At 46.0% G+C, this 24,694-nt stretch overlaps 2 protein-coding genes across 15 annotated transcripts in view; one reads left to right on the top strand and one right to left on the bottom strand.

Moving 5' to 3' along the window:
* ANKRD6 (ankyrin repeat domain 6) overlaps positions 1 to 19,905 on the top strand; it is a 111,401-nt gene extending 91,496 nt beyond the window's left edge. For 7 of the 12 annotated variants that reach the window (XM_042803099.1, XM_042803097.1, XM_042803100.1 and 4 more), the window contains 13 exons: positions 2,374 to 2,472; positions 3,032 to 3,130; positions 6,699 to 6,797; positions 7,860 to 7,958; positions 9,596 to 9,694; positions 9,930 to 10,007; positions 10,389 to 10,493; positions 10,737 to 10,877; positions 11,238 to 11,414; positions 13,399 to 13,551; positions 14,124 to 14,237; positions 15,945 to 16,287; positions 17,554 to 19,905. In XM_042803099.1, coding sequence (XP_042659033.1) covers positions 2,374 to 2,472; positions 3,032 to 3,130; positions 6,699 to 6,797; positions 7,860 to 7,958; positions 9,596 to 9,694; positions 9,930 to 10,007; positions 10,389 to 10,493; positions 10,737 to 10,877; positions 11,238 to 11,414; positions 13,399 to 13,551; positions 14,124 to 14,237; positions 15,945 to 16,287; positions 17,554 to 18,128 — 2,181 coding nt within the window. In that variant the 3' untranslated portion in view covers positions 18,129 to 19,905. The remainder of the gene's footprint in view (positions 1 to 2,373; positions 2,473 to 3,031; positions 3,131 to 6,698; positions 6,798 to 7,859; positions 7,959 to 9,595; positions 9,695 to 9,929; positions 10,008 to 10,388; positions 10,494 to 10,736; positions 10,878 to 11,237; positions 11,415 to 13,398; positions 13,552 to 14,123; positions 14,238 to 15,944; positions 16,288 to 17,553) is intronic. The other 5 variants (XM_042803101.1, XM_042803102.1, XM_042803103.1 and 2 more) reach the window with 5 other exon arrangements.
* Positions 19,906 to 20,549: 644 nt separating this feature from the next.
* LYRM2 (LYR motif containing 2) lies at positions 20,550 to 24,071 on the bottom strand. 3 transcript variants are annotated; one of them, XM_042803109.1, is made up of 4 exons: positions 23,823 to 24,071; positions 23,242 to 23,382; positions 22,295 to 22,322; positions 20,550 to 20,637 (listed from the first exon to the last, which is right to left on the bottom strand). In XM_042803109.1, the coding sequence occupies exons 1-4, from the start codon at positions 23,934 to 23,936 to the stop codon at positions 20,612 to 20,614; spliced, it is 309 nt and encodes a 102-aa protein (XP_042659043.1). In that variant the 5' UTR covers positions 23,937 to 24,071; the 3' UTR covers positions 20,550 to 20,611. The 3 variants fall into 3 exon arrangements, with proteins under 3 accessions (XP_042659043.1, XP_042659041.1, XP_042659040.1); XM_042803107.1 differs by lacking the exon at positions 20,550 to 20,637 and having other exon boundaries at positions 21,918 to 22,322; positions 23,242 to 23,355; positions 23,823 to 24,067; XM_042803106.1 differs by lacking the exon at positions 20,550 to 20,637 and having other exon boundaries at positions 21,918 to 22,322; positions 23,823 to 24,063.
* Positions 24,072 to 24,694: the final 623 nt, after the last annotated feature.

Here is a 24,694-nt window from a genome sequence, read left to right as displayed (position 1 = left end):
GCAGCCATTACTGAGATAGCCATAACTGAGGTGCCGTTAGAAATAGCTGTCACATTGACAAACCCCTAAAAGCTGCATGGCCTTTGACCTCACTGCAGTTGCTGTGGTGGGGTTGGGCTAATGACAAAGCCAGCCTTGATTTAAACTGGCCCAGCGAGAAGATCCTTAATTACAAACGAAATCCAATACAATCTATTTCTGCTCTCAATTTTGTCTTCTCCACAACCCATTTTCCAGATTGTAAAGAAGTAGGAACCAACCATTCACTGCTCAAGCTCCATCCATCACAGTGGTGATGTCACCTTGTTTCAGCCTTTATTATATCTTCTGTAGTTCTGCTGGTGCAGCAGTACCAGCTGGCAGGGCTAGGTTGCTCAATTACTCTCCATTTCACGGTAGTCAGATAAAACGACCTTTGCACTGTCCACATTACCCATTGCTGCAGTGGCAGTAGCTGTGCCGGTCACCAGTACCATGTGTTATCAAAAAAGGGTGTTAAGTTCTTTCCCGGCTTGTTAGCAAGCAGATTTCTGTGTAGTAATAGTTACTGAAAACTATCTGACACTTTCACTTGTGAGATGGTATAATTTGAACATTTTCCGTAGTATTTTGGTTATCTTTACATTTGGAACAAATACACAAGTGCGGAGAACTTGCAGAGCTGTCAGTTTTCCAATACTTATGGTTTTTTGAAAGACCCGGTTCCTGGAACCATTACTGACTTTATTCAAAATCTCTTAAAATGCATTCCCAGTCTTAAAAGGGACAAGATCAAAAATAAGAGTATGTAAGCTCTGGAGACGAAACATAGAGAGCAAATGTTAAAAAAGCGCCTTCGACTCAATTTTTTAAAATCAACTTCATGATTATAAGACAATTTAATGATTTACTGCTGGTGGGAGTTGGCATTACAGGGGTTACTGAAAGGCTGTGATTGGCAGTGCTCATTTTTCCCTTACGGATTAATTATTTTGGTGTCATTAGCACAGAAGAACCCCACAAAGAGAAATGTTTAAGTCAGCGACTAATTGTCTTTGACAAGTTATTCAAATTATCCAGTTGTCTAAAGACTTGTAGACTGTAAGACAGAAAATACAGAAATTCCTCTAGTAATTAATATAATGTGCTGTTATCTGATAAATATTTGTAGCAGAGAAATTTTGGATCTATTTAGGACTAGCTTCCTGCAAGCTTTTTTCCCTCAGGATACCCCGCATATCTCTGTGGTCTTGGTGACCGTTATCTAGATGAGCAGCAGTGGAGTGGATTCCCACTTGGCGTGTTCCTCCCCAGAACAGGCTGTGTGCCACTTTGAAGCTAGACTTTGTGCCTGAACCCGGGCTGCGCTTCAGCATTGCAGGTTCAAAGCCACTTCAAAGGAAAGTCAAAACGGGTGGTTGTGGCAGCAGCAGAGCTACTGCAGCTCATTTTCCCATCGGTTGGTGTCTTACATCCCTACGCACTGCTGCATAAATCCTCCTGTTCCCCCTCTTTTATCATGGTCTCACCAACGTGCACACAAAAATATACAGATAACCCCCAATGGGCAGGGCCAGTAGTTTGCATCTCCCTCGTCGTCAGCGTCAGGAAGGCTTGTAGAAAATGAATCTCGGGCTCTCTAGCTCAGCAAATGAGTTCAGCAGTTGTTAGAGGGGAGATAGATGGGCAGACAAGATGACTACATCAGCATCATTTCTTTTGGAAACGACCATAAAGGAAATAAACTGATGTAAGAAACTTGCTTGTTGCTGCTATGTGGCAGGTCAATGAGAAATGCAAGTTGTTTGGACCTGATGATTGCTCAGTTACTTGAATGAAACAAGTTGATGGTCTTGCAGTTGTGGTCCTCATCATAAAATTGCCGCCAGTCTTAGCACTAATTGGTAAATTCATCAGAGGTTCTGAAGAGGCTCCTTATCCTAAGCAGGGCTGATGGAGCAATCAGAGCCAAACCAGGAGAGCCTCATCCAGTTAGCGTAAGCGCTGGAGGATCATTATGATGGGTTGCAGCAGCCTGTAATTCCCTTTAGTTCCCTACAGATCCTGTTGATTATTAGACATGTGAGGCCAAATGTATTAGATCCACTGCCTTCTAACGCTACCATGTTTTTAGAACGCTTCAGCACTGTATAAGGGATTGTGATGACTTGAAAACTTCTGTAAACAGTTGGTTTGTAGCTCTGAGACTTTAAATAACTTCATTGATCTTGGACACTTTAATGATAGCTGTTTACAGGGACTGTTTTCAAAGGCAGCTTGGATTTAAACAGTACGTGTGTTGAAGGTGCAGCCCCTGTGTGTGTTTTTATGCATTTGCACTGAGTCGAAATGAGATGGGAATGGTACCGATTACAAATTTGACTTTTTTTGCAGGGTGATCAGACAGCATTGCACCGGGCTGCTGTCGTAGGGAACACCGATGTTATAGCAACTCTGATTCAAGAGGGGTGTGCTTTGGACAGACAAGACAAGGTAACAGGCAAAAGCAAAGCCCTGTGGGATGGCAGCCTTGCCAGCCAGTGATATTAAGGTCTCAAAGAGAAAGTTATGGTTTATACATCTGAGTAAGTATCTGATGCTTTGAAAGGAATTGAAACAGTTACACTGAAAAAAAGCTGTACCATCTCTTTAATATAAATTACTGATTTAGTTACTTTACGTATCAGGCTGATAGTTTTTGGTTTAAGAGTCTGTTCTCGTTCATAAGGGAGGAAATTAAAGAAATGTACAAACATACAATGCCCTACGCAAAACACGCTGCACAGTTTCCCTTGATTATCCCAGAAATTGAGAATCCCAGGCTGTAAATTTAGTTTGGGAGTAAGTATAACTAATTCCAAGTTCCAAACAAATGAACTAACAGTATTTTTTTACCCTCCTCTAAAAATAGCACAGAAATTAAGCCAGTTGGAAAGGAAAACGTTTTAAGTGAGCAGGCGGGGTGCGCGGCGGCTGCGTTCTGAACGTAACGTTACGCTGCGTGCAGACACAGTGCACTGACCTTCTCCCCTCGTGTGTGTGTGCTCTTCAGGATGGGAACACTGCCCTTCACGAAGCTTGTTGGCATGGATTCAGTCAGTCGGCCAAAGTGCTCGTTAAAGCAGGAGCCAACGTTCTTGCCAAGAACAAGGTGAGACCCGTGCAGGAGGAGCTTTCGGTTGTGGTGTAAGGTGGCTGGTACTCAGCTCGGGAGATTTCTGGCCATGGCATTTCTCAGCAGGTGGGACACCAGCTCCCAGTGGGATTTTTTAGTTCTTTTTTTTTGCATTTATTACGCCTGGATGGTTCCTCCACAGGCATTAGGAAATTCATATTTTGACAGCTCACACAGGAGGAGCTCAATAGCTCATTGAACAATACATTAATTACAGGTGAGGAACACTGCAATTCCCGTGGAAATCTCCACGGTGCTTTAATTTATACCAAAAAGATTCATTGTGATTTGTGTGACTTAAAATGAAATGAATTGTATTAATAGGAAAACTTTTAGTTTTTTGGTTTGTTTTTTTTTTTTAATTTTTTTTGAGAAATTAAACAGCTAAAGGACTGTAAGCCACAGAGGGGAAAAAAATATCTTTTGTTAGAGAGTTCTTCCTAGTATGTTAGTGTAGGCTTTTACCAAAATCTTGTAATGAACCTGGATTATATTCCTTCCGGTATTTGTAATACCTTGAGAGCAGTTTAGAGGAAAGAATAACAAAGCAAGGGGTTTTAGTTCCACTCTAATTGTAATACCTGTGGGAGACTTCTTTTCGATTCACTAATTCAGAAGTCAATGGGATAGTCTGGGCAGTGGGGGTAGCAGCCTGTGCTGTGCCCTGCGTCAGGGCTCGTACCGCCCTGGTCGGTGCGGCTGCGTGGTCGGCACCGTGTGCTCCATTAGAGGTCAGAGGGCTTTGGGATGGCTTTAGGGGGATCTCTAGGCAATTTTTTTGTAAATGTGTCTCTAAAACAACTGAAATGGACTAGTGAAAAAAGGGAAGATGGGGATGGGTGTCCAAAGTCTAGGATTTTGAGTAAAAAGGCACGTTGCCTGGGCATAGTGTTTCTGTATGTGCGCATGGAGATGGGTATAGAGATACATATGTATGCATATGTTTATACAATCACGGTCACTTTGTGGTCTGTAATCACATGATCTTTGATATTATTTTAAGTGCATTCCTTCTTTCATATTGTTCCAACTTCCAGTTTTTATTTTCTGTAAGTATTTTTGCTGTGATGTTCACCTAGATTTGTATCAAAGGTACTTTAGACAACTTCCTATGCGTGACTTTATAGTCTTGTGAACTGTTTTACTTCTGTCCCTGGACGCTTGTCTATTTACATACATATACTTCTGTACAAAGGTGTGGGCTTAAGATGGAAGTCTGGTTATCCGGCATGCTTGGATGCCTCAGGGTATTAGAAGATATAGCTTACAATACAGCGTGTGTCAACTGGAGACAACTTCTCTTGGAAAGCATGTGCACAGAATAGCTCAGCAGGGTTGATGTCTGAAATACGACCGGCACACTTTAATACCACCCGAGCAGCTCCTGCGCTGGTCTTTGATGTCTTACCCGCACAGTCCTCTCCCTTTTCATTTCACTGTTTGGGTGTTCTTTAATGGACAGGATTTTCCCTCAGGAGCTGCTGAAAAATGTGGGAATTGTGCATACTTGCACACATGCACGTACTTTTACCCCTTCTGATTTCAAAAAAATTAAGATCTTAAGTCAGCTTAATCGCAAAATGGTTTCTCTGGTCTCTCAACTTTTGATGTTACTGACAACAGGGCATAATATTTCTGATAACTTTTCTGGCAGCCAGAGCTGAGTGCCTGCTGCAGGAGCACCCTGTGGGCTGTTGACGTGGGCATTGTGTGGTTTTGACTGGATGTGACAGATACGGGCTGCTAGATTTGCCAAACCCTGCTAAGTAGCAGAAGACGGGAGGGATTTGACTCTGTATTTTCCATAACTCCTGGTTAGTGTCTCCTGGGACTGCTCGGGAATGCTCATATGGATGCACTTCTCGCAGCACAGCACCTTGAGCACACTATATAAAAGAGCAATGCGATTGAAGATGGCTTCTATATTAAGTGAAATGCAGAGGCCTGACAGGACACCTGGGATTTTAAAGGCAAGTCAGGCAGGCATTTGAGGAGTGGGACAGCACATGGGTAAACCACCTGGGTAGCCATATTCCTCCTGTGCAGCAATCATCCTGGAGGTGCAGTTTATTTTCAGTCAAGTTGGCTTAATAAAAACTCTTCTGCTCTGATAGATCATCCTCTGAGATCAGTTGCAGCTGCATTTTTAGATTCCCCCATCAGTGAGTCTGTACATTCCAGTGAAGATTCAGTAGACCAGTGCAGACCCCCAGATCAGCACAACTTGGAGCCACTCTCCCTCTCACAGGAGCCGGTGGCAGACAAGCTGGAGGAGCCTGCTCTGTGAGCCCTGGCACCAGGCACCAGCACGGTGACGTCTGCTCCCGGCACTGAGGTCCTCACCCATCATCTGCCCACACAGGACCTCTCTGCCCTCCCACCAGGGCTGACCTTCCAAACAGCAAATGATAAAGACATTGCAGAGGCTTTTCAGAGATAAACCCCGGAGGGAAAAAAATAGGACACTTAAATGCAATTTAGCTAAGAAGGAAAATGTCCATGTCTGCCACTGCTTAGAGACTACACTGAAGCCTGAAATAGTCTGTAACGTGGAACTGAAGACCTAAGATCACATCTAAGAGTTGGCCTTTTGTAATTCAAACCCTACAGCTTTGATCTGTGTCTTGAAAGCACGAGGGACAAATTAAAAGGACATAATCAAGATGAACAGGCAGCCTAGTAAGCATGGGAAAGCTTTTTACCTGAACTGATTTCGTTTCTAGCTCCCATAGAGCCAAAACCCCAAACATTTTCAGGCCAACAATAGTCAAATGCTGCCAGAAAAACTCGTCAGACCAATAAATTTCTTCAGCGTTAGAAAGACAATACACAAGCAAACTCCTCTTTGATTTCTGTCCGTAAAAACTGCATGTTTGCTTCTTTCAGGAACCCTAGCATGTGTTTCTTTGGGGTTTGGATGGCTTTTTTTTCGCCTTCTCATCTTGGCTGGAGACTGGTGGGCTTTCTCAACGTCGAAGCTTCCCGATAGCCTAAAATCCACATCCTGCCATGTGAGAGCACCTACAGACTCAGCCAGACTTGGAGCTGGTTTGTGTTATGATCATAAATAAACAGAAATCGTGGTGGCCCTCATCTGCCTAACACCCTGCAGCAGTCGTGGCTGGCTTTGCTTGAGATCAGAGGTGCCCTGCCATGGCAGCGTGGTGGTGTGTGTGTGTGTGCATGGGGGAAACCTGAAACATGAGATCTCTGTTTCTTTAAATGAAATACTCGTTCGTGCTGTTTGATATTAATGAACCAGACAGTTCCCAAAGTCTTTGCTTGCTGCAGACAAACTTGAGCAATGCAGATATCGTTAGACTGTCCAGTTTCTGCCTTTACTATATCCCAGATAAATCATTTCCAGGATGAAGAGGGTATTTTATTCTCCAGGTTCATTCAGCTCATGTATTTGGGAAAACAACAGCAACAGTTTCCCACCACTGGGTGGATCTTCTTGTGGGAAGACCTGTAAGGTTTTATTTTTTAATGCTTATGTCCAATTTCTAAATACGGCTTTTATATTTTCCTGTATTTCTCTAAGGCAGGTAACACACCTCTGCACCTGGCTTGCCAGAATAGCCATTCCCAGAGTACTCGTGTTTTGTTACTTGGAGGATCTCGAGCAGACCTCAAAAATAATGTGAGTTTTGAAAAGAACCTCTTCATTTTTGTGTGCCTTTGTTCTAGATATATTGCTGTAACTTGTAGGAATACTCAGAAGAGCTTTAAGCTGTGATTTTTATTATAAATGCTATTGGGAAAAAAAATCCACTAACAAACCAATGTATACCTCATGTACAGGAGTGCTTTTGATAGGACTGAGCGATGAACTACTTATACCCATCTCTTGAGTGGGGATGGAAGGAGCCGAGGAGGGTTCTGCTGTGACACAGACCGAGGCAGCTCGTCCTTTGCTGCTTTTCGGGGTGCTGCTGGCCTGGGGCACACACTGTCATGCAACTCTGCAGAAGGGCTCCTCTCTCAAAAAGATGGAAATCTGAATGTTTTTTTTTTTTTTATGCCAGAGCGGTGAAAGTCTTCAGACCTGCCCTCACTGAGACACAGAATACATCCTGTGTGTCAGTCTGTCAAACGCGGTAGATTCAAGGTGACTTCAATTTCAGACAGCTTTCCTCCTGTTTTATAATGATGCTGGCATGACGAAGGAAGAAAAAAATCTACAAAAGGAAGCCAGGTGGTTTTGTCCCTGCTCAATACCAAGGTGGGCAGAGGCACACAGACGTGGAAACCTGTGGAGCTCTGCTCCCAGCTCCCAGCTGCGCATGTGCCACCCCTCGTGGGGACGCTGCTCTGGCCCCCACTCCTCCTGTTTTCTTCATTGTGTGCAACACTGAGCTGAGTTTCCAAATCACATTGGTTCGCAGTTCAGAAGAACAGATTTAATGTAAAGCTGTAAATCGGGTTTTGCAGTGCAGTAAACCAGCATTTTATAATTCCAGTATTTTCCATCAGTGGTTAAAGAATTCGTACCCCCACCTTGCCTGGCCCCAGCTCTCGCTAAATCTTCCCACCCATGATAGTAGGTTTTGGACCGCAGAGAACAGAGCGTTGCTGTCCAGTGGAGGTGTGTGGCATTTACTGCTCTTTTTGGTTTAATAGGATTATGTCATCCCTGAATACCATGACAAGCGCCAGCTTTCTTACTGCGATTACACGCTCAGAGTTTTGTTTCTGTTTGCAGGCAGGAGATACCTGTCTGCACGTGGCTGCTCGTTATAATCACTTGCCCATCGTTAGGGTGCTGCTCAGTGCTTTCTGTTCTGTCCATGAAAAGAACCAGGTCAGTGCATGAACCTCATTGCGACTCTGTGCCCTTTGCACATGGCTACTTGTTGGGAAGGGGGATTCCTGCCCAAGCAATCCCGCTTCGCTCCGTCTTTCGCTCTACCACCAAATGCCTGAGCTTTTAAGAACTGCCTTAAAGTAATGGCCTATCAGTGATTTATTATTTTGCCATCGCTTTTGCATCATTTCTTTAAAGCATTGCCTGTTTACGAGGCTCTGCAGTCGTATGTTGGTGGAGAAAGGGGGTTTGGGACAGGGGTGGTAGCGCGGGGTCACGGCCGGTACCGAGGCATTGTGAAGCAGAACTCAGCACCATTCAGATGCTACAAAAGCACAAATTCCTCTAGGACACTTTTCTTTCTGCGTATTGCAGTAGGGGGGATGAAAAGGGCATAAAAGTGAAGAAAAAGTATGCTTTAAATTCAAAGCAATGATCAGTCTAAGCTAGGATTAATCATCCATCGTTGTTTTATAGAGAAGTAACTGATTGCTGGACCTATAGCATAGCCTAACGGGGGGGTAGAAGAGAATGGATTTAGTACAATAAAATGTGTTAAATCTGCTAAATAAACAGATTATGTGGTGCTTAACCACTTTGTCTCATGTTCCTGAGAAATTTTCTCTGTGTAGTTGAGGATCATAAGGATATTTTCCGATCTGTTTAATCTTGTTTCTTGGATACGAGATATTACAGCAAACAAAGTGGGTCTCAGCATGTTAAATTTACTATGTCATTTTATTTGGAAATGAGTTTTTTAACTTGCAAACTGTGCTACTGAATAGTAAGATTAACTGGTGTGAACCTGGCCCAGAAGACACCCCTTTCCTTCGTTCCCCAGCACTACCTGAAGTTGTTCCATATTTGCACATATAATGATTTTGTTTATGAATACGCCTCATCCAAGTTAGCAACGAGCAACAGATTTCCACTAGTCCCGGGGTGATCTAATTTTCTAAAGGCAAAACGCAAGGCAAAGGGGATAGGAGGGCATTATATACACGTCTGGGCTCCCTTGAACAGCTGCTGGCTCTGTTACTGGTGCCTGAATCTGATCACAGCCAATTTCACCTCACTGCACGGGGCCAAGGGCAGGGCACTGTGTTAGTGCTGGGCCCGGGTTGCCTCCTGGCTTTGGCCCCAAAAGTGTTTTTCTTGAGGAATCTCATGTCAAGAACACGAACCGTCTTGCTGCTGGTACTTACCTGAATATTTTTTGAGTAACATGATACGTGACCACCTGCGCACCAAATAATCAAACCTAAAAGAAAAAAAAAAAAAGAAAGAGGAGGTTGTGGTGGGAAAACCGGTTCTGCCCTCAGATGTTGCATCCGTCTGCTGGCGGTGAAGCTGGGCTGTCTCCAAGCTGCGTCGTGTGTCACTTGGTTTAGTTAAACCAGATCGCCAGCGCCCCAGCCGCAGTGCTCAGAACCAGGCTGAAGTAGCTCCCGGCCCCCTCCTGTCCCCTTCCTCCTAACTCTGCCTTTTTATTGACCAGGCTTTACTGAAACTTAGCTGTTGCCTCAGTAAGTGTGGGACTTTTGACCTCTGAGCATCTTTTAGGAAGGTGTGATTTCTGCAGGGGGAGGCCCGAGGACCTGTTACACGGCTGTTTTCTGCTTTCTGACCTGCAGGCAGGGGACACTGCGCTCCATGTAGCTGCTGCTCTAAATCACAGGAAGGTGGTTAAGCTGTTGCTGGAGGCAGGGGCTGATGCGTCCGTCGTCAACAACGTAAGCAGGATATGGAGTTTCTTTGGTATTTTGTATTAATGCAGGCTCTCTTCAACACTCGTCAGAGTGTTGGTAGAAAATATTTGGGTGTTAGAGTTGAATTAAATCTGGGTAAATGAAAGCAGTTAGTCACTTCACTCTTGTGCACAGAGCGTGTATCAAGCTTGGGTGGAGAAATTCCAAATTTCTAGTAGCTTGTGTTTTGAAGGAAATGCCGTTGTCTTTTTCCCCTCAGGCAGGTCAGACCCCTCTAGAGGTTGCCAGACAGCACAATAACCCTGAGGTTGCACTCCTCCTCACTAAAGCATCACAGGTACGTCAGGAACCTCTCCCCCCCTCCCAGACACATGTGTATTCTGGTATGGGACCAGGTGCAGTGCCCACCCGGCTCCTCCTCATCACCTCTGCATGAGAAGGGCTGGGCTGGGCTTGGCTTGGCAACCAGCCTGAGGACACAGGAGGAGGCTCTCACCCCTCCAGGGTACAGCAAAGTGCCCAATAAAATTTGCTCCGTGGTGGCGTGTTTTCGCAGCTACAAACACCCACGTTGCTTGGCCCATCAGCATCCATCAGCAGGGCACTCCCCCTTACCCGCTGCTTTTTAGATAGAGGTGAAAAAGGTCCGTGCCATTACTGGGCTTCTGTGGTGGGAAAGAGCGTGGCATCACTGAGTAACAGTGTGGTCTGCCTGCAGGTCTCGCGCTTTAACCGTGGAAGAAGCCTGAGGAAGAAGAGAGAGAGGCTGAAGGAGGAAAGGCGAGCTCAGTCGGTACCACGGGACGAAGTGGTACAGAGCAAGGTACGGCATTACCAGCTGCACCTGCTGCGAGAAGGGAGGGCAGATAAAACCCCTCGGGACTAAATCTACTCGGAGCCGTCACTTGGGCATGACCACGGCAGCTGTCTGAGGCAGCCTGTCAGGCTCTGCTGCTAAAGAGTTGACCACTCGTGTGTGCAGAGCAGCTTAAAACTGAGAAAGTGAAGAAAAGGCACTTTTCCCCCATCTCTGCAACCGCTCTGAACTCCCCGTCTTTGCTTCAAGCAGGGCAGTGTCTCAGCTGCTGACGACACGCCGAGCAGCGACCAGCCGCTGCAGAGGAAGAGCGAGCTGAAGGAAGAACCCCGGTCAGCCTCACCAGATCCCAAAGGGAAGAAAAGCAAAAAGAAAAAGCCAAAGGAAAAGGTATCAGTAGGTTTAAAAGAGCAGAGAAAGGAGGGGTAGTTGTTGAGCAATAGTGCAGGTGTCCCTTCGGTGTGTCGGTGCGCGAGGGCAGCAGCCCCACCGTGCTCACGGGGAAGACAGTCTTCAGACAGAACCAATTTCTGGTGGGGAAATTCTGCTGTGGAGGGTCACGTGAGCCAGATTCGTGCGCAGATCTGGTTATTGTGCTGACAGACACCGAGGCTGCTGCCAGCCACTGCAGCCTGACTGGTGTTTTAAGGAGGTTTTTGTCGCAATGGATTTGTCCCGTTCCCACCGGGAATAGTTTACCGGGGGCGGGGGGGGCTCATAAATCGGGAGAATGTTGCGTATTTTCCGCAGGTTTCGGCACTCTCGGACCCCATCTCCCCAGCTGATCAGCAGACGCTGCCCCGGCCCCAGCAGAACGTGCCCAAGCGCCGAAGCAAGCGTCACTGCTCCTCTCCGCCCCCGCCCCACGAGGTCCGAGCCTACCAGCTCTACACGCTCTACCGAGGGAAGGACGGGAAGGTGATGCAGGTGAGCCGGGCGCCGCCCGCCTGCAGGGAGGCCCGGGGGGCACAGGCAGCCAGCAGAGAGACCCTACGCTCCACTCACGGCACTCTCAGGGGCACGAAATCCTGACGGTGCGTTTCTGTTCCTTGTTATTGGCCTGACGCCTGGAAAAAAACCAACTCGTTTGGTGCCTGTTAAAGAAGACGTACCTAACAAAGTATTTCCTTTTTGGAGAGGAGGGAGGAGCAGTGATTGGAAATGACACTTTTACGATACACTTTGAAATACCAAGATTTCTGACACGAAAGAGCTTTTCCAAGGAAAATACATGAGAGCAGTGTGTGAGCACGGAAGCTTGCTACCAACCCCAAGAACCTGAGTATGCCCCATACATTTTTCTTCCAATTCTTTCTGTTTATTGCAGCATGTCTTTGGGGAATCTAGGATTACTGGAGGCAGAAGCTGTACAGAAATTCATTGACGAATAAGCCTGGAGTTACCAGCTCAAGTGCATTTATTCCAGTTTAGAGGCCGATATTTTAGTCATTTTACTATGGAAGTATTTACCAGTGCACATTTATAAAAAAGCGTGAAAACAGTCAGCAAATTACCCTGTAGACATTGTAAACGTCTACATTGTTGTTTTCTTAAATTGCCCTCCTGTACTTCTGGAAGGTCAATCCTTTCATTTCCTTAGCTTCTGCTGAATTTGAAAATCCAGCAGATTCTGAAGATCACTCAAGTCAGACTTAAATTTTTACTGGCCATATTTTCCAACATCTCACTGTGTAACACTTGGAAAACTTCCAGACAGGGGCACTAGGGGACTATTCTACCAGCAGACATCGGGCATGATGGAGGACCTTTCATATGTTAAAAGCAGCATCTCCCTGCCCCTCGGATCTGATGGTAGCAGGATGGGCCAGTAGGAAGGACTTGGGGAGCAGGAAGAAAGGTACAGAGAGCAGAGAGGATCTGTATACAAATCGGACCTATCCACGGAGATGAGCTCAACAAAGCTAGACTCCCCTGTAGTATTTCCTGAAATACATGACACTCCCCTCTCCCGCTCTTTTTTGCTCTGTCTTCTCTGATGCCCCCAGGCCCTGAATAGCAAGCAGCTTTTCTTAAGTACGTGTATTTCTGAAGCTTCCTCTAGCATTCTGCACACCACCCACCTTCCCCTGCCAAGGGAATACCTCCCCTTTTGTGAAACAGTACTGCAGGGCCGGAGGAGAGAGGGAGGCTCCTCTGCAGACAGATTCAGAGCAGCCGCAGCTTTGGGCTCCTGACTCCCCCAAAAAAGGAGCCGATTTCTGCCCGCAGACTGCAGAGGAAGCTGATAGGGGTGAGCTGCCCTTGCTTAAGGGAGCCTTTTGGGACTATCTCCCCGAGAGATTTCAGTGTGGCCAGTGCAGCTCCCCTTGCAGAGGAGCCTCGGGGCGGTGGCATGCGAGTCAAGGGAAGGCAGCGGTGTGCACAGCGGGTAAAGGTCAGCTGAATGCCAGCGGGGCGAAGGCAGGCAGGAGCAGTGAGACCTTGCCATACAGTACAAAAAAAAAAAAAAAAACCCCAAACAAACATATGGTTGGCATTAGGTTAAAAAAACCCCCACACATCCACAAAAGCAGATTAATTTTTTTCGGTACGATTCAGAATTGCAGCGTCGAGACGCGGGGTGTAGGCCTGTCAGTAGCGTGGTGTCCCCTCATAGCGTGCACGGTTCCCCGGCGCACGGGATCCGAGCTCATCGCTGCTTGTAGCCCCAGCGAAATCCAACAGTGCTGGGTGCTCGGGTGTGTCCACAGAAATGAGATCAGTCCTCCTCTAGCGCGTGCTCTTCCAACTAGTGGCCTGTTTGCCGAGTTACCGTAAGATATTATCGGGAGGGTAAGATACAGAACGTGGTACAGAAGAGCCCAAGACTGACTCAAGGCGGCTGTGAAAATGTTCCAAGTGCGCTAAGAGGACAATGCGATGCAGCAAGTAAATGCCTTATTCCTTTCAGGCACCCATAAATGGATGTCGTTGTGAGCCCCTGATAAATAAACTGGAAAATCAGCTGGAGGCAACGGTGGAGGAGATAAAAGCTGAGTTTGGGACTGTACAAGATAAGATGAATGTTAAGCTGGGCCAGATGGAAAGCAAAACGCAACATCAAGTAAGAATAGGACCCGGAGGTCTGCTTGTCCGCATGACTGTCAGAAACATCTCCTAAGCTTTAATGAATATTGTCATTGTCATGATTCGTTTATTGCTTCTTGTGTTGTAAAAACAAACCTGAAATCTAATACTGAAGACCAGGGAACTGTGACATTCCACAGGGATCTAATGTTGCAGACTAGGATCTTGAGAAAAACACATTTAATGTGTTAAGTGACTTGCAGTGCTTCTTTAGACAATAAATCTAAATTTCTTGATGCCCTAAAAGGGAAACTTAAAGACAGAAGGCAGTCCTACAGCTGGTCAGTTCATAATCGTAGAATTCCTCTTTCTGAATTCTGTTTGCACTGATGCAAGTTTCTCTGAATTTTTATTTTGAATGCAATTGTTATTCGCTGATAATTTTGTGATTGAACCTTTTTGCAAACGACATCTAATTTGTAGTTGGCAGCAATCCTAGAAAAGCAGACTGAAAGACAGACAGTACTTTGACTGACAAGGTTCACAGATGGGGGCTTTGTTTGGTTTTTAACATGATCAGCTCAGCTCAGTTGTGCTTTTTTCCCACAGCTCCGTGTTCTAGACAAGCTTATGGCTGAGCGGCTGTCCGCAGAGAGAACAGAGTGCCTTCACCGCCTGCAACAGCACACGGAGCTGGAAAAAAATGAGGGGGAGAAGCGGCAGGTAGGGCTTGAAACAGCTACTCCCTGTTAGCTCAGAGGGATCAGCTCCAGAGTTTCATTCCAGCAGGCAGAGAGAATACTGAAGGTTTATCTTATCTGTTGAAACAGTCAAAAGAGCTTCAAAGACCAAGTTATTCCTATGCGCCACCTTAATCTCTAAACCAAACTTCTAAAGCTTTTGCATTAGAAATGGGGAGTGGGAAATCCAGTCCAACTGTCCTCGTTTAATTTACTAGGTCTGAAATGTGGGATCTATAACAAAATATCTTTTTTCTACCACAGTGCTTTCCAAAAATTCCTACAGCTAAATTTTTAGCAGTTGTGCTCTCAGCTTTTGCTTCATTAAAGGACATCTGCAGGAACGTCTGCAAGTAGTAACAACGGCTAAGATTTGTAGTGTGCCTTTTACTTCTCATCCATTTGGTTGTGTGCCCTGGGAATTTCTCCCGTCTTCTCTGTCTGATCTTTTTTTTTTTTTTTTTCCCCCGTATATTAAGAGGCTGCAGTTCTTCCCTCTGACTTTGGCAACTGTGCACCATCTCCAAGCTGTGTATTACTGCCAATAGGCAAGTTCTTTTTGGATGCTGGTTTAACCAGCATTACAAGAAAAACTGTTCCTGTAGAGATCCTCCTCGCTTCTGCAAAAACTCACCATTAAAACAGAAATTTGTGTTTCTCCACTCACACGTATAAGTATAAAGTACAGTTAATTTTCTCATTTTTTTGTATTCTTCTAAAAGTTGAGAAATAAACTTTGTGCTACTAAAATGTCATGTAAAACCATTCCAAATCCCTGTTAAAAGACTGGCAGCTGTGATAATCCCAGCATAAACTTCTGACGGAGATACTTCGGTCTAGCATCCACAAAACACTTTTCTCCAAAGAAAAGTACTTACGGAGTTAAGGCAGCTTTAGTTCTTATTTCATAGTAAGAGGCATAAATATTATACTGGCTTCTGAATGTCAGGGTTGTGCTCCATCTCTTTGTAATCTCCATTTAAGAAATGAGATGCTGGAGTGATACACCAGGGGAATTGAAGTTACCGTTAAGCGACAGCAGCTGTTCCTGGTCTGTTGGGTCTAATTGAAAGTACTGCAAAAACTGAGCTGGGCTTTACTAAATGCATGGCCTAAATGCCCATGTGCATAGGAGGGCCTGGCCTAAATTCACGATTTCATATGAACAAGAGGGTAAAAGAGCTACTTGTTTTTTAAATGATTACTGGCAAATGCCTCTGCAGCTGACACGTTTGCAATTTGAAAGCTGTTAGCCATTTATCATTTAGCATCACCGAATGAGCAGAGGGGCAGAGGCTGGTCATGGTGTAAAGCTGTGTCCCAAAAGCCCCAAATTTGAATTTCACTCTTAAAAAATGGCAGCTTTGACCACGCGTGATGTTCCTTGCACTTAGAAAGTCCCATTGACCGTATGATTAAAGAAGTGATCCCTGATCAGAGGACTCAGAGGTGCATTTGAGGTACATTCAAATCTAAGAAGTGTTAGCTTGGGCTAGAGGGTGCCTTTCATCAGCTAATGCAGAGGTTCATCTTTTCCAATTTCCAGTCCTTTATTCCCAGTGGCAGCATGCACGTCTGTGCAGGGAGCCTACGCCCACAGATACCGGCCTGCTTCTCTTTGTCCCTGCCACATCTCCTCAGCAGCCCAGGAACCGCAGGATCATCCAATTTACAGTCTCTTTCTCATTAGATTTCCTTGGTTGACGAGCTGAAGACTTGGTGCATGTTGAAGATTCAGAATCTGGAGCTCAAGCTTTCTGGTGATTCCAGGTCATCGAGACCAAAATCAACTTTGTCCACTTGTGAGTCTCTCACTGAGACCCTGGATACTGAGAACAACCCCCACAGTGCCAAGGACTGTAAAGCCAACCAGCCTGCGCCGCAGTCGGAGGGCTCCCACCAGCATTCCTGTATCACACTTCCAAATAGCCTCTCGGAAGATGGGGGAAGGAGCAGAGCCCAGGTGCCAGAACAGAGCTTTGGGCAACATTTTTGCGTTCAGCAAGATGGAGCATCGGGGGCAACCTTGTCAGGTACTTGGGTGTCATATTCGTTCGAAGGCGAGCTAATTAACTGAGGGATACTGGTATTAACGCCACAGATATTAATTCTGGCTGTGTGCTTTTCCCCATCCATGTGCCTGACATTTTGGGATTAGAATACACTTCAAGGCAGCCACTGGGAATATTTTAAGACCCAGTTGGGTGGAATTCCGCTGACTCTCCGAGATGCTTCCATGTCACTGTGTCTTTGAAGCCACGTCCTTTGATGCTCTGAGCAACTCTGTTTTCTGAAGTTTCTCCAGCTTCCCAGTCAGAATTGCTCCCACCCTCTTGTCTGCCAGGAGGGTGTGCAGATTACCCGAAGTCTGATGAACAGTGTATTGTGTTCAGTGCTTTTCAGATGCATGGAACCTGTAACGGCAGCGTGCAAGGATGTGACCCTAAAATACTAATTTCCCTGGTTAATATTAAAACTGCAAGGATATTAAATAAACCTCTCAGTTTTTCTTCTTTTCTTAAACCAAAGTCTGTTTAATGATTAGCTTGTTTGACAAGAAAACAAATAGCTGAAAACATTCAAGCCCATTCAGGGATCAAGGCCACCTCAAGATATGGTTCGAGCCACCTCTCTGTGCTGGGCCAGGGAAGCTTTTAAGGGGAAAAAAAAATCAAACAAACCCCGAACAAAAAAGAGACAGGCAGAATGGGCAGGTCTCCACAGCCAAGGAGAATGCTATCAAAGCCCTGGGCTTCTGTAAAATGCATTGTATATGCCCCCCCCCCCCCCCCAGACTATGCAATGTGAACAGACATGGGCACAGATACCCCGCCAGAGTAGGAAGGCACAAGACCGCGCAGAAGATCTTGTGGTAGCGTGAGCGTGAGCTATTACTGCACTGAACAGTTCAGAAGCATCAAAATGTGTCACCTTTGCAAAATCAGCAGGCCTTCGAGTTTTGCGGAAGCGGGGGGGGTTCATAGATATCAGTAGGCATAAACTACTTTGGGAACCTAGCCTGCTCTTTGTTAGAGCCTTCTGACGAAGTCCTTTGTTGTCGGTCTGTGGTCCCACAGCCGCAATGCAGTGCCGCTCCGCCTGAGCCAGCTTTTCTCTCCTAATGACTCTTTATTATATCACCTGACTGTGAAGATGTGATAAACTAATATAATCCTCTACACGGTACACACGGCATGGTACATGGGAAACCGCATCGTTTCTTGAACGATGAGGATTTCTGAATGCTACAATAAATGCCCAGAGCTTTTCTGAATAGATATATTTATTCTGTTCTGTAGGTGCAGAGCAACAGTTAATCGTTGGCGGACCAGTTTCTTCTTCTGCCCCCGCCCAAGATGTCAGGCCAAAGGACAAAGCTGTTAGTGCCAGCACGTTCCACAGGTTCCAGCAGGAGCTGCCCCCCTCTGAGCTTTTGGGCTCCAAATTAAGACATGTTAAGGTTCAAGCTGCTTTGCAGCCCTTGACTGAACCTGCAAAGACTGAACCGCAGAGCAGCTACTTCATCGACAAAGGAACTCAGACAAAGAAGTCCAGCAAGAGCGGGCAGTCGAGGCACAAAGCCCCGCACCACGCTGGGGCCCATCAGAGCCAGGAGCAGCAGCCCCCTGCCCTGCCTGCGGGACAGCCGCCGGCCCCCCCGCTCAGAGACACCTCCCAGGCCCTGGAGATAACACAGTACTTCTTTGAGGCCGTTTCCACCCAGATGGAGAAGTGGTACGAACGGAAAATAGAAGAAGCCCGGTGCCAAGCTAACCAGAAAGCGCAGCAAGACAAAGCTGCGCTCAAGGAGCATATTAAAAGCTTAGAAGAGGAGCTCAGCAAATTAAGGACTAAGGTGCAGAAGGAGAGCTAGCATCTGCCAAGCAGGTAAAAGCAAGCAACGGGACTCGTTTTGGAACCTGCTGTATGGGAATCGGGAATAGTGATCGATAGAAATATTTGTAGTGCCTGTTACATCCAAACAAAATGCTCTTTTTCAGTAGAAATAACTTTGGGAACTCCAGAACCGAGGAGAATTCATATGCAGACTGTACCGACGACAACGAGATGCTGCAGCAATTAGAGCCTTTCTTTGTTATTTCCAAGAGTCCGTTAAATATTGCACTCTCAATTTCCAGGTGCTGCTTGAAAACAAACTGCATTAGAAACCAAAATCGCTTTCTGAAAAGGGAACTGCCTTATTTCCACATAGGTCATGCGTGGCTGGGGGGGGTTCCACTGTATGCTACATGTAAACACATGGTGACACCAATACGGAAATAAATCCAGGATGTTTGAGAGCTGTTGACAGGAATTCCTCAGTGACGAAGGGCTATTGACACTATTTTGGATACTTCCCACAGCCTCTCTCTAGTCAGAGGAGAGAAGCTACTGAAGCAACTCAAATTGGAAGCCCACGTAGGTGATAGAGGCAGGCTTCCAGCTGGGAGAGGCCAGGCTCCCACGGAGGGAGATGCTAAGGTGAGTCATTCCAGGAGGTACAGAGGCTTTGACTGCCGCTTTGCTTTTTGTTTCACATTATTAAAACAAATGCTAAATTAGATTTGTCCTTTTTTTTTTTTTTTTTAATGATGTCCTGGTTGCAAAGCTCCTGGTGGCTGCACGGTTGTTGGGGCCCATCCTCCAGTAATCTGACTGAGAAGTTTTGTTCAGGGCATGGCATAGATGACAAATATTTTACCATAACCATGCCCTACTTGTTAGGTATAATTTTTATATAAATCTCATCTCCTTCAAGCAGCAAATGGCTGGTTCTCTACTACTGAAGAGGCTTGAAAAGGTCCTGTATCTAAAATAAAAGTTTGGTTCCCTGTACTCCAATGCTTCTTCTTCTGTGGAGCCAGGATTTTCTCCCAGACACCTTGCCCAGACTGTCTTCCTTTGTTCTTCTGAATGATTCCTCTCTGTTTTTTCCCTTTTATCTCTAAAAAGAGAGGCTGGGCCCTGGTAAGTCTGCAGGTCTCAGAACTGGTTTCACCAACAGTTCCACAAAACAGAGCTCAACAGCATTTTAAAGTTTTTACAGATGTGTTTGGTTATAAAATCAAAACCCACAATGGCCAATGTTGTCCAGGCTGACAGACTCCAAATAAACTATAGGCACTGTAACTCATTGCATCTGCATCCCTTTAGGGTTTCTTCCTTATACCTCTGAGAAGACTCCATCAGATTCTGTTAGAAAAGTAAGTTTTCAGGTCATGATAGAACAATTGCTGAAAAACAATTCAAATACAGGATAGTACTGTTATGCCAAGGAGAAGATTTTTTTTTCCTGTACTGAGGAGCCCTAAAAATCAATACGAAATACTTTACAGTATTGAAGACACTGTTGACTAATGAGTAATTAAGATTTCGTCAAATTAGCAGATGTATAAAGCAAAGAAAATTGTATTATATAACAATATTTTTAAAGTTCCTATTAATGCACTATCAAGACAAGAAAAGTGTATCTGCTGTTATGGAAGTACTAGTTTTATTGCTCTGCCTTCTGTAGTCTAATATAGACACTTTCATATGTTTACAGTTTTGTTTAAGCTACTGTAGGAATGCAGAAGCATGCTATTTAAGTTTTGTATCATCCCGATAAAGTGAATGTTTTGCCAAGCAATTAAAGTAAGTGTTGCTCAGAAGTCTGTGGTGCAATGTTTTCTAGCCAGAGAAAATGGACAAAATGCCCTCACTTGACTCCGAAGGGGAAGCAGAAAATGGGACTTCACCTTCTAAGGTTTTGTGTTTGTGGCTATAAAAGATGGAAACGGTGCCGAGGGGCTGTCCCGAGGGAGGCTGCAGGGAGCCAGCACCGTTTGCTAGCTGATGCACACACCCACCGTTTGGGAAGTTACTGGCACAGGGCTGAGCTGTGCAGCTGATCACACACGGGCTCCTGAGCTTGCACAAGCACGAGGGGAAGAGAAAGGCTCTGCCTGTAGCTCATCTCCTTCACCTGCGAGCTGCACTACCAAGGTAGCCATTGGAGCAATAATTTAAGACAGGAACGTGGCTGCAGGGTACTGATTCCAGAGGTTTTCTGAAGCCAACAAGAGTACTGTAAAATAAAGGGAGGCATTTTTTGCCAATTCCTTTCCACTCCCCTCTGTAGTCCTCTCTCCTTCAAAACTACTCAAGTTGAAGGACTTCTTTACCAAATACCCGTGTTACCTACTGTTCTCTGCAGCACCCACTTGGGAGTAAACTTACTTACCCTAGCAGAGTACACTTGGATTCCTAAAAGCTTCTGGCAGGCAATTTTATCTTGACAAGCCTGCAAAGCAATGGAGATCACAAGCAGCAGTACTCATGAGGTCACTGGCTGTCCAGGGCCCTGCCTGTCAGGAACTATTCCTGGATTATGTAGCCACAACCTAAAATGCACAAACTGGAGTCAGAGGAGTGATGCAGACTCAGGGCTCCGAATGGAAAGCACCCGATGAGGTGGCAGGGGAAAGGCTCCTAATTAAGGAGCAGAAATCAAAGCACTGGCTGAAGGGAAAGGGAAGGCTGCACATGATTACAGCTCCGTTTAGTCAAGATTTCTTTCTAAACAGCATTTTCTGGTAGCGTGCAAAATCAATCCCCAACACACTGATGTTCGGTCGGTGTATTCTACCAGAAAACGCTAACAAAATTCATATTTTTAACAAAATATTTAGACATGCCTATTTTTCACTGATTAGAAGCTCAAAGGCTTCCGTCTACACAAACCTGAACTCTTGAACAGCCCCCAGTGGTTGCCTGAGCCCCATCCTTCAGTGCAACGCTAAATAAACATCATAGGAAAGTATTCCACAGTGGCTTTCAAAAGGAGGCATTCTTTCCTGTTAAGCAGCAGCTTTTTGCAAATGAGATTTGCTGAAGTAGGTAGCTCTGAAGACCCTGCGTTTGGCTCCAGCAAGAAGCACAGCTCCTGCTCCGGAGTGGGGTCTGTCTTCCCCGCTGTAGCCTGGAGGGGGAACACGGTCCTGTCCCGTCCCTTCTGCCAGCGCTGGCTTGGCAAGGGGAGGGGGCTCCCCAGGTGAAACCGTAAGAGCGGAGTGGGAGCAGGAAGGGTGCCTGCATCTCTTGAAGCCACAACCTCGACTGCACACAGGTACTGGATAGTCAGGCATCTTATCTACTGCCATCTGGCTCTTTATGCTGAGAAAATCCCAGACTCACCCAGGCATTTTTAAATTATATGGGGAAAAAAAAAAAAAAATACACTGAAATTCACGGGAAGGTAAGAACAGCTGCAAGCTAACAATTAAAAGTGGACCAATACAACATCTGAAAAAACAGACCACAGTATTTGCAGTTAGTATTTTCTGTCTGCAATTCTACTTTATATTGATTTTTAAACACTTAACTTGAAGGTACTTCCTGTTAACCTGGTAATAACTGTTTCGGGGGCTAAAATCTCTCACATATAAAGACCTCCCCTTTCAAGTTTCATTCAGCTATAACAATAACCGCCCCAAACCTCTGCACACAAAACATTTTCTTAATGGTTTATCATATTTATTTGGTTTGGGCCCGTTTATTTACCCCAAATGCTTTTTTTAATCCCAAATTTTGGTAAAAACCCTTGGCATAGTACAGAAAGAGCTATTACCACTATGAATGTTACCACTTAAGTGTTGCCACAATAGAAAACAGACAAAAATAATCTGGTTTATATTTATTTTCCATTTACTTGGCGTAACATTGCTGTTGCAATTCTTGGTGCTTTCTGCCTTTCCCACAGCACATGCTGTATCATCTATTCAGCTCTTTAAAGTCCCCCGTGTCTGAGTGATTTCCACATGGGAGGGTAACAGAACCGAAAACAGGAAAGGGGAGGTGAAAAAAAACAAACAAAAACCCACTGCAGTAGATTCCACCTTCAAACATTACCAGGTGGTCAGCAAAGGCTGCTATTATAACCACATTCTGGAAAAAACACTACGCTTGTTCACAGCAGACGAAAGTCCAGCTGTCAACAAACTTAAAATCAGGATTTTGCCAGCTTAAGTGTCCTTTGAAGTTCCTGAAGTTGCATGTTACCTTGCGTAATCATCATCCTGATTGCATCCTGTAAAACAAAGTGGAATCTATTGAATTGAACGTCTGTACATAGCACAGGTTCGATACAAGCACACAGGCTTTAACACATTAAAATACAGCCAATTCTTACCAGCACTACTGTCATCTATTTCTTTGCGTGAAGTAACGCTATAGTTACTGAGACAGTTGAAAAACAGGTGAATAAATCAATCAATTTTCTTCAATTTCTTAATGATTTGTTTGCGGGCTGGTTATGGCTTTGCTTTAAAACTCACGTTTTGAATTGGAATCAGAGTCCTAATAATGTTTTCTTTTTGCCTCTGTGTCTACTGCTTTGCAAGTGGCGACAAGTGCACATGGGCATTATGAAGCCAGTTGTTTTACAGAGCAAGTCGACGTTTCTCTCCGTTATTTTTATCTAAGTATAGTAATGCTTTGTCTGCGTAATGCAGCCACCAATTTCTTGAGCACTGGCTAGAAAAAGGAACAAACTAGAAAACAGAGGACAAGAGACATACAAGAACTGTAAAAGCGCCTGCACTTCATACAGGCTTCATAGCCACAACCATAAAATTTGATTGTGTTCAGCTTGAATATAGATGAAATTAAAGATGAAAAAAAGAAGCTATAGAAAGCTTGACCATTAATAAGTTTATGTTAGTTCTTGTGTTACTCAATACAATTTTTCTGATTTGTGGTTTAAGTAAGCAGGATTTGGGGGTTTTTTTAGCTTTTTAATTCTAGATTATTATCTGGACATCAGAGAAACATTACTAATGCTAACAGGGGGGTGGGTGTGTGTGATATTTAGATATGATGAATTACTTCTCCTAAATGCTCTCTGAGAGAAAATAACAGGAGACTTCTCACCAGTCTAAAGGTGACACCTACAAAACAACCCCACCAGGTGAGCACGGTCATCATTTCCCAGGGCAGGCGACCCTCACCTCTTCCGTAGCGTCTTTATTTCTCCTGAATTCTTCCCTGGCCCAGTCCTTTAAATTGCGACGATCTGCTTCTGCGGGGACGTCGCGAATAGCCCGCAGGATCTTCCTGTAGAGCTGCAGAACCTGCTGCCGCCTCAGGAACTGGGAAGGAGAGAGCCCAGTCCGCCCGCCGCCCCAGGACGCGCCGCCGCGAGCCGTACCCCCCGGCGGCTTTTGTTTGCTTTGAGGGGCGTTTAAACGAACACCAAGTTCCCCACCACGTTTTCTAACAGCAGATGCGGTGTTAATATGCCCTCGGATCCCAGCCCGGGACGCTTAATTTCACACAAAGGAACGTGGCGAGCGTGAAAGGCGCTACGGTGCCCGCCCCGTCCCGAGGGCCGAACCGCCCGCCCGCCGCGGCCCACAGCGGGGCCCACAGCGGGGCCCACAGCGGGGCCCACAGCGCGGCCCCCGCCGCCCGGCCGCGTCCCGCCGCCGCCCCTCGCCACCGAGGCCGGGCAGGAGGGCGGCGTTCCCCCGCCATCCAGCCCCGGCGCCGGGATGGCGAAGAGGAAGGGCCTCAGCCGCCCGCCCCGTACCTGCTTCAGGGTGAGGGCGCCGGGCAGGAGGCGGCGGGCGGCCATGACGGCTCGGCGGCGGCTGCCGAGCCCCGCCCCGCGCGGCCCTGCCGCCGCCCTCCCGCCGGCGGCCATTTCCTGCGCCTCGGGGCGGGTGGGGGGGGACACCCACAGCCGCACCCCGCCCCGGGAAGACTGGTTTGAGGCAGCCACCGCTCCCCGCTGCCGGCAAACCGAGAAAAGGTGCCCCAGAAAAACCCCGGAGCTCAACCCAGAGGCAGAGCCCGGGCGGAACCAGCCCCCGCGGCGGTGCCTGAGGGGGGGGCAAGGGGGAGGGTGTATATTCACCACCTACTCCCCCCTTTTATTTCTTCCAAAACCGCAAACAAGCTCTAGCAACAAACCACTACACCTGGCATTTCCCAGAGGGGTTGGTGGAAGGCCTGTGCTTTGAAGATTGATGTAGCTATAAGACTAATGTATTAACCGGGAGGATTACATTAAAACAGAGCAGAAAGATCTAGATGTCATCCGAGTAATTGCAGGACACTGAGCTACCTTTTGCATCTATTTAAACAGTTATAGCCCTGCCCAGACACAGAATGGTTGCTAACAGTGCAAGGCACTGATAAGTTTTTTTTTAGCACAGCTCTCTCAGTGAATATCAAACCCAAATACAATCCTAGAGCTGACGTGCAGAGAAGAAACAACAGTTAATCGATGCCTCTCCCTCCTGTGTTACTCAGTGCTTCCCTGTACCAAATTTGGTGCAAGCCCTTTGTTAACTATAGGGAAAAAACTTGGTTTAGATGTTTGGGCAGTAAGCACTACCTATAAAATTGTATCTCAGGCTGCAACATCTCTGCAACAAAGTATAATTTATGTGGGAAGTT

Source organism: Tyto alba, unplaced genomic scaffold (assembly GCF_018691265.1).
Source record: "Tyto alba isolate M040663 unplaced genomic scaffold, T.alba_DEE_v4.0 Super-Scaffold_40, whole genome shotgun sequence".
NCBI classification, from domain to species: domain Eukaryota; kingdom Metazoa; phylum Chordata; class Aves; order Strigiformes; family Tytonidae; genus Tyto; species Tyto alba.
The sequence above is the reverse complement of the archived record's forward strand: the minus strand, read 5'-3'. Positions and strand labels throughout refer to the sequence as shown.

Coding starts and splice junctions, on each gene's coding strand:
- LYRM2 (XM_042803106.1), bottom strand. CDS start 23,936: ATGGCCGCCGGCGGGAGGGCGGCGGCAGGGCCGCGCGGGGCGGGGCTC. Junction 23,383..23,822: donor GCGCCCTCACCCTGAAGCAG/GTACGGGGCGGG, acceptor TCTCCTTCCCAG/TTCCTGAGGCGGCAGCAGGT. Junction 22,323..23,241: donor ATAAAGACGCTACGGAAGAG/GTGAGGGTCGCC, acceptor TTTGTTTTACAG/GATGCAATCAGGATGATGAT.